The sequence below is a fragment of the Narcine bancroftii genome, chromosome 6 (assembly GCF_036971445.1).
Source record: "Narcine bancroftii isolate sNarBan1 chromosome 6, sNarBan1.hap1, whole genome shotgun sequence".
In the NCBI taxonomy this organism is placed as follows: Eukaryota; Metazoa; Chordata; class Chondrichthyes; order Torpediniformes; family Narcinidae; genus Narcine; species Narcine bancroftii.
In genome coordinates this window covers 140,540,072-140,552,826 of record NC_091474.1, presented here as the reverse complement: position 1 = coordinate 140,552,826, position 12,755 = coordinate 140,540,072, and the positions used below count along the sequence as shown (strand labels likewise).

Genomic DNA, 12,755 nt, shown 5'->3' with positions numbered 1-12,755 from the left:
TTGTAAAATAGAAAATGCATTCAGCAGAAAAAAAAACAAAAATCTGTATTTCTACTTTTGATAACTGCTGCTGTAAACCATGCAGAGTTTGGAGACAAACTGAGTGGTCAAAAATGGGTGACAAAATCAGTGGGATGGCATCCAGCCTTTGAAAATCCATGGAGGATCTCCTCATGAAAACCCTGAATAAAAATGGTAATTTTTGGCATTGGCATTGTTTCCTTGGGGGTTTGTTCCTGTTTCCCAGCAAAATGATGGCGGGGGGGAGGGGGGGGGTTTGGAAGAGACTCAACTGGATTCCTGGCTCCCGCTGCTAATGTGCAGAAGATGATGAGATGAATAAGGTACAAGAGGTCGTGTGGCTGCTGAGCTTGAGTGTCTGCCTTCTAAGCAGGAGATAAATTGGGCAGAAAGGTTGAATAACAACTGATTGATACCCATTGATTAATTTAATCACGAGATCATCAAACAACAAATAATTAAGATTTGCTTTTTTGTTTTCCATTAGAAGACCTTCAAGAAGAATCTGATAATATCAGGCGAAACCAGGACAATGAGAAAGATGACAACAACAATGACGAATATGACAATTATGATGAGCTTGTTGCAAAATCATTATTAAACCTGGGCAAAATAGCTGAAGATGCAGCATTTAGGGCCATGACAGAGTCTGAGATGAGTGACAGCACTGCACGTGGTCTAGAGGATGACAGTGACACGAATGGGAGCAGGGTTAGAAAATCAAATAAAAGTGACTCCTGCCAGTTGAGTTTAGATGTTGACAGTGATGTTGTTAGGGAAACAGTGGACTCCCTTAAACTACTGGCACAAGGACATGGTGTGGTTCTTTCAGACAATGCAAGTGTGAGAGGTCGTATAGATGGTTTAATACAGAATGAAATTAGAAATGTGAACTTAGGATCATGCAAGTCCGCCAGCGATGGTTTGGAAAAGACCATCGATGAAAGTGATGAAGCTGTTTGCCTGAGCAGTCTTGAGTGCCTAAGGAACCAATGTTTTGACTTGGCTAGGAAGCTAAGCGAGAGTCAACACGAGGAAAGAAACCAGCAACATCATTTTAGTGATTGTCAACAGAACAGGCCCGATGATGACGTCACAAGAAGGATGTCAGATCGGAACTATTCAGATATGGTCAACCTGATGAAGCTTGAAGAGCAGCTTAGTCCTCGCTCCAGAGCTTTTTCTTCTGGTGTCAAGGAAGAAGAGTCACATGACAGAGATGATGACACTGGCTCAGTCAAATCTGACAGGTCTGAGGAGGTGTTTGATATGACCAAGGGAAATTTGACTCTGTTAGAAAAGGCCATTGCACTGGAAACAGAAAGGGCTAAGGCAATGAGAGAAAAAATGGCCATGGAAGCTGCAAAGAGAGATGCTTCAGAGCAAATTCCAAGGCATCATGTCGGAGATGAGAAGAAGTCTAGATCCTCTGATGGTCATGTTAAAAAGCCATACTACCCTAAAGGTACAACTTCTGTCTGTTCTGGAATCTGTTGAGAGCTATTAATTCAGCTGCTTTGTCTTTAAAACAAAATTTGCCCGATAAAGACTGATAACAAAAATCCACACGTTAATTATGTTAATATTGTAAGTTAATAGAAATGATTCACTGCACAAGGTAACAAGTGGTCGGGAGGAGATCAGTGGTTATTTATTTTTAAATCCCATTCCATTTCATTTGATTTTATCCTTTCACAAATTGCTGGTCAGGTATTCTATTCCAGAGAGTATACACATCAAAAAAGTGAAAACAAAAGATCAAAAGGATATTGTTTAATAGGGGTTCTCCTGTTCATCTTGGTTGAAGAGTGAAAGGAGTCCTCTAAAAACATAACGGACATTTTATCTTTTTATCTTGGTACTTCTTCTAAAATGATAATAGATAAAGCAGAAGAAGTTCAATAGAAATTCAGCTGTTGGTTTGCACAGAAATTGCTTTTCACTCTATTATTGTCCTTGTTTTGCTATGGTACTTATATTTTAATAATGTTTTGTAATTTTTTTGCACAAAATAAGATCCAGATTCCAATATTTTAGTCGAATGGTCCTAACTTCTTATTTCAAAATGCCATAAATATATCAGAATATATCTTTGATGTACACGGCTATGGAATATCACTTCAATTGTTCAATGTCAGTTGGTCTTGATCTTCTGAGTGGTTATCCAATGGAGCCATGGAGAACAAGGATCAGTGAATTGATTCATATAATTTAAACTGAAATTGTGTTGTTACATAGGATCATGTGGCTTTAAATCTTAGACTGTCAGCAAATATAAACACTTTTAATTTTCCCTAATTTCACTCTCTTGTTAAAGCAAATAATTTTTCACTATGGTTCTAAAAGAAAGCCTTATATTATAATTTTAACAGTAAGAAATAATATTTGACTTTCAAAACTGTAGAATGAAAATTGTTTGACCACCAATGTTTTCAGTTTCCTCTATTCTGCCTTCTTTTTCCTCTCTTCCCCTTTTCCATATTGTTCATTTTATTTAACTTCTTGATGTATGTTTCTGTCACTTTTATTTCCTTTTAAGTGCTTCCATTTTGGAGATCATTGTAATATTGCACAAATTGCTCTCTCATGGGCTAAAAACCAACAACAAGGATAATTTTCAATGGCAAATATTTGTTTCTCCAATGCAATGTTTTTCATGTCTGGGAATGAGCAGTGGTATTGGAAAAAAAATTGTATGGATATGGTGCCTTTCAAAACCTCAGGTTGTCCCAAAGTACTTCCCAGCTGATGGATTGTTTCAGGTGCTTCAGAACCTGGCTCGAGTAAAACAGAGGTCAAGTCAAAATGAAGGAAAACTGCAACTAAATGTTAAAAAAAATATATTAAAATAATTTTTAAAATAGTTAAATGTGTGAAAATACTGTTAAAGGAAATGAAATATGGGAAGTCTTCCACTTCCAAAAGATTTTTTTTTGTTTCTTGGAGAATGTCAAAGCAGATGAAGGCAATGTCTGCCCTGATTCACCTTTCCACCAGATCTTTGGCCTCATTTTAAAATTTTGTGTGAAATTCCCATCAACTTCCTTTGTTCTGCAATTCAAAATTCTATCTCAGCCTTGAAATTTACTGCCTACTCAGAATCTGCAATTTTCTGGGAAAATTCTTCTTCATCTTCTCAACCACAAAAGTCCAATATGTATTTTATCAAAATAAGCAAAAAAAAACCTTTCCATAACATATGTAACAAGGCTGGACATTACCGTAAACACAAGACAAATGCGTGCAATCCATTGGCCATGCTTCAGGTTGAGGAATTGTATGTTCTGCAAGAATCTCCAGAAGATTACGAGGAAAATTTTGAATATTATCTGGATTCCATTGAGGATTAAAGGAAAAATTTGAAAGGCATTGAACTTTGAATTTATGCAAGGGTGAAATTGAAATTAATTTGTGTTGTGTAATTTGTACTCAGTGAAGTGAAGTGAACTAGTGCACAACAGTTCCAGGATTGCCTTAATCAAAACCTTTACACATTAGGGGATGGGTGGGATGAGGTGAGGGTTGGTTGGTTGGGGCCTGCACAGTTTAAGTGAGCATCAAAGACAAATGACCCAACCATAAATCCTGAGGTTTATTTAAATGGTCACTTAAATAATATAGATAGGGTGGTCTGCAATTCCGCAGATGCCCCAAAGATCCTGCTGTCAGCGGTGACTAGAAATGAGAACTTCACCCAATTGCTCTGATTGGATAAGATTAGGTTGGAGATACAGCATGGTAAAAGGCCCTCTAGCCCAATGAGCCTATACCACCCAATTGCACTCATGTGACCAATTCATCCACTAACCTGTACATTTTTGGAATGTGGGAGGAAACCAGAGCACCCAGAGGAAACACAGGTGGTCATGGAGAGAATGCACAAACTCCTTATAGAGAGCATACAAATTTAGGGAACCTGATTTGAGATCCTTAAATGATGCAGGAGGAATTTTCAAAAAAATTGGCACCTGAGCTGGTTGCAAGCTTTCATTAGATCTGTCAGAATAAGCTGAGCAGAATATGTCCTTGTGTTGCCTTTTGCCCTCTTGCCTTCTTCACTGTCTTGCTTTTCTTCATGTTTTTGAGCCTTGTAAGCTCAAGATTGCCAACCCATTCAATCAGAAGGGCACCTGCATAAACATTAAGTAAAACAGAAAAAGTTGGAAAAGCTCGACAGGTCAGGGTACAGTTACAAAAAGAGTAAAAGTACTGGACCTGAAGTGTTAACTGTTTCTATTTCCACAGATTCTGCCTGACGTGAAAAAATATTCCTACAGTTTCTGTTTCTATTTCTGATTTCTAGTGTCTGCAGCAATTTTCACAACTACTGGGACCCTTTCTTGGCTGCATTCCCTCATTTCTAATCAATGTTATTATTTTGAAATGGAATTGAATTGTTTATTAGATTGTGAAATGAATTACAGTAAAGAACGTTATTTTGCATGCTAAGCAGGCAAGTGAACACACACTTAAGTCCAACATGTGGTGCGATAATAAAACAACAGAGCAGGGTGAAGTGTTACAAAGACAGAGTGCAGGGTATGGAGAAAGTACAGTTTAAAAACATTGCAAGAGCATCACCTTTTACAAATAGGCTTTTAAGAGTCTGATAACAGCAAGACAGAAACTGTCCTTGAATCTGGAGGTCCATATTTTCATTATTATTTTGTCTTTGGGAGATGGGGGAGGGGAAGAGAGTGTGATCAGTATGGAATTGGTCCTTTAATATATTGGCAGCTTTCCCAGTACAGTGAGAGGTATACATAGGGTTGATAGAGAGGAGAGTGCTTTGTGTAATGGCCTGAGCTGCACTCACAACTCTCCAGTTTTTTGCACTTGTGGGCAGATCCAAGGCACACCATCAACATCCCAATGATGTGCTCAGTGAAAAACCAGATGTCTCTGTGGGCCAATTACAATCTTGTGAGTCAGCACAGCCATCAATGTAGGCCTGGCCATCATGTAGACTCCCAGAATCCAGCCAGAGACTCCCTTTGTGGGCAACCATTATTAAACTAAAACACATGGGATTTCTCTTCTGTCAGTGGTCCAGCAACAAAGATTCATTCCACAGCAATAATCGCTATACATTTGAGCAAATTTTCACTTTTGACACTGACCAGGGAATCAATCACCATGTGTGGTAATGTCAGTTGGATCTGAAACTCCTCAGACAATGAGATGAAGCCTTCTTTGTTCCATGTTGGTAGAATTATAAAACTACCTGTAATTTGCTTAAGTACATCTGAAATGAAATTGAGTGTATGATGTGCTCACATTAGCTCTGATTCCTTTGTAGAAGATAATAAATAGCAGATGGTCGGGTGATTTTCAGGAATTACAGCAAAAACTAGGTCAGGTACAAAACTGGGTAAATGTTCCCTCTTGTGGATCTGTCTGTCATTTCCCTCTGCATCCTGTCCCAGATAAACTGGAAAATCGGTGGGTGGTAAGCTATTAGCTATTGGAGAGGTGCCTGATAGTTATTGAACATAGGGCATCATTCTGATAATTCAATCTACTTATTCGAAATTTCATGTTTTCTTTTAATTCTTACCGGTTGCTTTCAATGCAAGTGTGATATTCTTTTATTAGGGGAGGACTAACATGCAATATAGAATTTATTAAATGGAGTTATACAATAATGTACTGTTGATATCGCACATGTGGGATTTGGGTGACACTGGGCTGACAGATTTTGCAGATTATTGGATATTATTTTAAAGTGATACAATAATATTTCCAGCAAACACAGTAAATGTTCAGGTAGCACAGTAGACAGTCCAGAGAGTTTAAATGGAGGGCAGGAGAAGGGGCCCGGTGAGTTTATAAGGGGTGCAGGAGACAGCAGAGAGTTTAAAGTGAACCCAGATAGTGGGGCCCTCGTATGTTGAAAGGAAGCCCAGAAAATAGTATATTAAAGGAACACAGGAATCAGTCTCTGGTGAGCCATGTGCTGAACCATCAGGACTTCCAAGCAACTGAACAGTACCAGAATTTAGTTTCAAAAATAGAATGCACACAATATGCCTTGAGCACTTTCATCTCTGGATGAATTTCAAAGGGTGGCATCACCACAATTTCATCTTTTTTTTTTAATTTGGTGAGTTAATTAATGAAGAACTAGTTAACTTGGGTTTACCAAAAGAGCAAAATATATTAAAATCAGTTGTCTAACAATTTGTCTCTTGTCAGCAGTGCTGGGCATGTGGATGGAATCCATTCTCCCTCTAACTTCATTCATGTGAAATCAGTGTGCTACATATTGTGCTGACAACTGGAATTAATTTTTAGGCCGTTGAATCAAAGGAAATCTTGGGGAAACAAAGGTTTCAGCAAACATTCAGAGCTAAAGATTATAGAATTTTTTTTTTCAGCCTGATAGTTTGAAGCTTGAATTTGGATAAAAAAATGATTTGTTGAGGAATTATGTGAAATGGTATTCTGTAGTATAGGGCCCATACCCTGCAATGTCTGAACCAAACACAATGCCAAATAAAACAAAATTTCTTCAGCATGCATCCCTTCATTCCCTGCATAATCATACATCTGTCTGAAACAGTCTTAAAAATGCTGCCATCATATTTGCATCCATCGCTACCCTTGGTGGCATGTCCCAGACACCTGCCTGTTTTTTTGTTTTAAAAAAAATGCCCTCTGGTCTTCTACATTTTTACCTGAGGGAAAAGATTCCGACTGTCAACTCTCTCTATACCTGTCATAATTTCATAAAATTTTATTAGGCCTCCAATGCTCCAGGGATCAATGGAGCCTCTCGTTATAGCTTATTCCTTCTGAGCCAGTATAGAGTGAAAAACAAAAGTCTGCAGATGCAGCGATTGTTGTAAAAGCACCAAAGTGCTGGAGGAACTCTGCAAGTTGCACAGCAGCCACAGAAGATAAACACATATAACCAATGCTTCGGGCTTGAGCCCTTCTTCAAGGTGTGAGTAAAAAGCAGGCAGGTGCATGAATAAAATCCTTGGGGGAGGAGGGAAGAAGGGCAGGGTAGACAGCACAGGCCAACAGGCAAAAATCCCTTTGATAGCCCTTCAAGAAGAAAGGTGAGAATTGATCGGGGGAGGCTCCGTAAATACAGAGCTGGATGGAAAGGGAATGAGAGAGACAGACAGAGCTAGAGGAAAGATGACATTTGGATAGGGGAAGGGGAGAGATGAGAGGTTGGGGGCTAAGGGAAACCGGAAAAGTCAATGTGAGTGTCATCCATTTGGATGGTGTTCAGATGGATTATAAGGTTTTGTTGCTCCAATTTATGGGCTGTGTCAATCTGACAGTGCATGAAACCATGTGCAAACATGCTAGCGTGGGAATGTAGCAGGGATCTTGGTAAATCTCTTCTATACCTTTTCCAAGATCTCCTGTGATGGGGTGAGCAGAATTATACATAATACTCCAAGTGCAGCCTAACCAAAGATTTACACAGCTTTTACATGACTTCCTTACTCTTCTACTCAAAGCCCAAAACATTGAAGGCAAGCATGCCATATTCCTTAATTCCATTAATTAAATTAGATATCCAGAACTCCTGCTGCCCACATTAAATGTCAAAGATAGAGATTTAGGAAAATATTTTAACAACCATAGAATGAATATGTGAATCCTTGGTCTGACAAACATTTGGAGGCTTGGATGCCAAACTGCTAAGACTGTAATCTTACAGCATGGGAAATATACATTATTCTTATGGAAACACAAGACGCCACAAATGGTGGAATCTGGAACAAAATACCAACTTCTGAAGAAACTCAGCAGTTGGAAGAACCTGGTATTCTTGTGGAACTGAAAGGAGTATTCATCCTCTTCATAACAAGAAAACAATGATTTGTGTTTCATATTCCCTCCTTCCTTCTTGATTCAGAGAGGAATGAAAAGCATTCATTTCACTAAATGACAAAACTGTCCTGAAAAAAATTAAACTCCATCTCTCAGCTCAGTTTTCAGCAGATATGAGGCATTGTGAGACACAAACATTACTCCAAAAATTGGATCAGTGACCAGGCTATTAGTGAGAAGGAAATATAAAATCATAAGACCATTAGAAAAAGGAACAGAAGCAGACCATTCAGCCCATCAAATCCACTCTGCTCTTCCACCACGAGCTGATCCATTTTCCCACTCAGGCCCACTCCCCTGCCTTCTCCCCATAACCTTTGATACCCTGACTAATTAGATACCTAACAATCTCTGCCTTAAACACACCCAACAATTTGACCTCCATAGTTGCCTGTAGGACCAAATTCCAGAGGTTCACCACTCTCTGGCAACAGATATTCCTCTGTTTTAAATGGGTGCTTTCAATCCTGAAGTTGTGCCCTCTTGTCCTAGACTCCATTACCATGGGAAATAACTGCCACATCTACTCCATCCAGGCTTTTCAGCATTCGAAATGCTTCTAAAAGGTCCCACCTCATTCTTCTGAATGCAAAAAAGTACAGTCCAAGATCATCAAATGTTCCTCATATGCTAATCCCTTCAATCCAGGAATCTTTCTTGTGAATCTTCTCTTAACCCACACCCATGCCACATGTCCTTTCTTAAATAAAGAGCCCAAACTTGTACTCCATGCTCCAAGTGAGGCCTCACCAGTAGCTTATGAAGCCTCAACTCAACATCACATCCCTGTTCTTGTAGCCTATTCCACATCATATGAAAGTCAACATATCTTGGGCTGGCATGGTTAGTGTGGCAGTTAGTGCAATCAGGACCAATGTTCAAATCCCACACTGTTTGTAAGGAGTTCATATGTTCTCCCCGAGTCTGTGTGAGTTTTCCCCGGGGGAGCTCTGGTTTTCTCCCACCCTCCAAAATGTACTGGGGGTTGCAGGTCAGTTGGGTGTAATTGGGCAGCAAGGGCTCATGGGCCATAAGGGCCATTACCATGCTACATGTATAATCATTTTAATGAAATTATAATTTGTAAAATTTAAATTTAAAATTTAAAACGTTGCATTTGCCTTCTTTTTTAAAATATTTTATTTTAAAATTTTATCCATACATGTAATAATGGAAAATACAAAATACAATCGTCAATTATTAGTATTAGTTCCATTATAAATAATGGTATAAAACCACAAACCCCCTTCCCCCAGCGAATTCCCAAATAAAGAAAAGAAGGAAATAATCATAGAAAGAAACAAGAAAACAAAAGATATAAAGAGAAAGGAAAGGAAAGAAAAGAGAACCTGATTGCCAAGAAGACACCACCCACAACACGGTTCTAACTATTTACATTTTTTAGTTCTTCCAAGGAGGTTAACAAGTTTCTCAAAGTTTAAGGAAAATATCTATAAATTAATTCCTGCAATTTGTAAATGCAGGTGCCAAATTTTTAAAAATACATTATATTTATTTCTTAAATTATAGGCAATCTTCTCAAGGGGAATACAACAATGCATTTCTGCGTTCCATTGCTCCCTACCTAGATAAGCGTCCGATTTCCACGTTACTGCTATACATTTTCTCGCTATTGCTAATGCAATCTTTACAAATTCTTTTTGATATATAGTTAATTTTAATTACAGTCTTATCCATACAATATTACCAAATAAAAACAGCATTGGATTTTGTGAAAATTTAGTTCCTGTATCCTGTTCTAAAAAAGTTCCCAAGTTTATCCAAAAATGTCTCACTTTAGGACAGGCCAAGTAGAGTGTAAAAAGGTACTTATCTCCTGGCCACATCTAAAACAATGATCTGATAAATTTGACTTCAATCTATTTAATTTATGTGGAATAAGAAAGAATTGATGTAGAAAGTTATATTGGACTAATATATATCTAACATTTATTGTATTTATCATACTATCATGATATCACTCCAACCAATTTCATTCATCAATATTAATATTTAAATCAGCTTCCCATCTCTGCCTGGACCTATGGATCCCCTGCTTGGTGTTCCCTTTTGCAATAAGATGTACACAGCTGAAGTAAATTTCCTTATATGTCTATTACGAGTCAACATCACCACGTCACTACATTTCGGTAATGACATTGTGGGACCCAATTTATCTCTTAAATATGCCCTTAGTTGACAATAACAAAAAAAATGTATTGTTTTCTATTCCATATTTTTTTAATTGTTCAAATTACATTAAATTTCCTCCTTCATAACAATCTTCAATATATCTAATTCCTTTACAAGACCAAATATTTAAAAACTGATTATCCATTGTTAATGGAATAAGTCGATTTTGAGTCAAAGGCATTTTAGATAATGCAATCCCCCTCTTTCCAATTTCAGTGTTTATCTTATTCTAGGCATTAATCAAATGTTTCAACAAAGGTGTTTCCCACTCACCCGATATTAATTTTGATTCCCATTTATATATCAAGTCTTCTGGTATTTTCTTTCCTATTTTATTGATTTCTATTTTAATCCATGCCGACTGATTGCCCTCTTCAAAAAATGAAGGAATAAACCTCATTTGAGCTGCCTTGTAATCATTTTTAAAATTTGTAAGGTCGAGGCCTCCTAATTCAAATTTCCATGTTAATTTATCTAAAGAAACCTGTGACATCTTACCTTTCACAGAAATTTTCATATATATTTCTCTAATTCTTGAAAAACATTTTGTGATAACAGTATTGGCAAAGTTTGAAAAAGATACTGTACTTTAGGAAATATATTCATTTTAATGCAGTTAACTCTACCCAATAATGTTACTGATAATGCCATCCAATCAAAACTTCTCCAATATTTTTAAGTAAATGTGAATAATTCAATTTGTATAAATTATTTAAATTATGATCTACCCATATCTCTAAATGTTTTATACCATTCACCAGCCATTTAAATTGGGTATCTCTAATGAGATGCATAATTTCACTTTTGTCCTAATTTATTTTATAGCCTGATACTTTCCTGTATTCCTCCAATCTAGAATATAATTTACGTATTGAATCTGTTGGCTCTGTTAAATAAACCAAAGCATCTCAGCAAATAAATTAATTTTATATTCCTCTCAATTTAAATCCCTTGATATCAGGGTAAGATCAGATTAATTCTGCAAGTGGTTCTATCGCTGGAATAAATAAACCTGGTGATAATAGACATCCTTATCTGCTAGATCTAGTTAACTGAAATGGTGCAGAAACCTGTCCATTTGTTAAAACTTTAGCTTCAGGTTCATTATATAAAGCTCTGATCCAATTTGAAAATATCTGTCCCAACTCAAATCTTTCTAACACCTTAAACAAAAAATTCCATTCTAATCTATCAAATGCCTTTTTGGCATCTAAAGCTATTTCCACAGTTAAATCTACTCTCTTTTATGCCAAATGTATGTAGTCTAAGTACATTATCCACAAAATGTCTCTTTTTTTTACAAACTCTGCCTGATCCATATTTATCAGGTTTGGTAAAAAAAAATTCCATCAATCAATTGCTAAAATTATTGCAATTATCTTATAATTCACAATTAACAATTAAATAGGTCTATATAACAATAGTTTTAAACAGTCCCTATTTTTTTTGTATTACTGTTATTATCACTGTAGAAAAAGATTCCGGGACAGTGTGCATTTCTGCCACCAGGCCTAATACCTCCATAAAAGGAGGAATCAACAACTCCTTACATTCTTTATAAAACTCAGGTGGGAAACCATCTTCTCCTGGAGCTTTATTGGTTTGTAATGAGCTCAATGCCTCCTTCACCTCTGTTAAGGTTAAGAGGGCGTCCATCTCCATTTGCTCTTCATCTTGGTAACCTTAATTATGACAGAAAGTCTTCTATCCTATTATCATCTCTTTGCAACTCCAATTGATACAAATTAGAATAAAATTGCTTAAAAGCTTTGTTAATTTCTTGAGATTTGGAAGTAGTCACATTCAAATCCATTTTAATTGCATGAGTCATTCTTGAAACTGCCAGGAGAGAACCTTATGAGTCATTGCATTTTCCTTCATTACCAGTGCCTCAACCTGGAGATTAACCTCCTGCACAAGGGGTCCTAAGTCTCTTTGCACCTCTGAATTTTGAATTTTCTCCCCATCCAAATAATAGTCTGCCCTTTTATTCCTTCTACCAAAGTGCATGACCCTACAATTTCCAACATTGTATTTCATTTGCCAATTCTTTGCCCATTTTCCTAATCTATCTAAGATGAGGCACTGCCAGAGCACGGGTAATGGCAGCACTTCTTCTAGTGTGGACCCTTGGAGAGCAGGGAGTGGAGACACAGTGCTCCTCCGTGGGATCCAACCACCATTGGCTTTGTACAGATTTTAAACAGCCTGTTAAATGAGCCAACAGTGGTTTATTTTAAAATGCTGCGACCTCGGGATCTGGGCCCAAGATGAGGAAGCAGAGGACTGGTGCAAGGCACCAGAAAACATGGAAACCACACCCCCACCTTCTAGTTTGTGAAGAATATGCAGAGAAAATGACCCACACGATGGTTACCACAGTGATGGATCAGAGAGAGGCTCTACAGCTGGAGGACACACAGGTGGTGGACTGTCGGAGACTCGAAATAAGGAACACACGGAGGTTGTGGACTGCTGGAGACTGGCTTGTCACTGGCTTGAAGGAACTGAGATGCGAGGGGCTGCCAAACCGCTGAGCGCTTCCTGATTGAGTCAGAGATTTGGATCTAGATCTTGGATTGCAGGTGGTTTGCAATAAAGTCTAAATAGTTGTGGAGGCTATGGGAGTGCTGGAAAATAATCTATGGACACTGTGACTCTGGGGTACTCTCTTTTGCTTGTCTTTC

The 12,755-nt window shown here is 37.7% G+C and overlaps 1 protein-coding gene across 1 annotated transcript in view; it reads left to right on the top strand.

Annotated features, from left to right (window-relative positions):
* LOC138736530 (myelin transcription factor 1-like protein) overlaps positions 1 to 12,755 on the top strand; it is a 461,086-nt gene that overhangs the window by 193,892 nt on the left and 254,439 nt on the right. Inside the window, exon 7 of the mRNA XM_069886189.1 lies at positions 509 to 1,486. Within this exon, the coding sequence (XP_069742290.1) occupies positions 509 to 1,486 (978 nt within the window). The remainder of the gene's footprint in view (positions 1 to 508; positions 1,487 to 12,755) is intronic.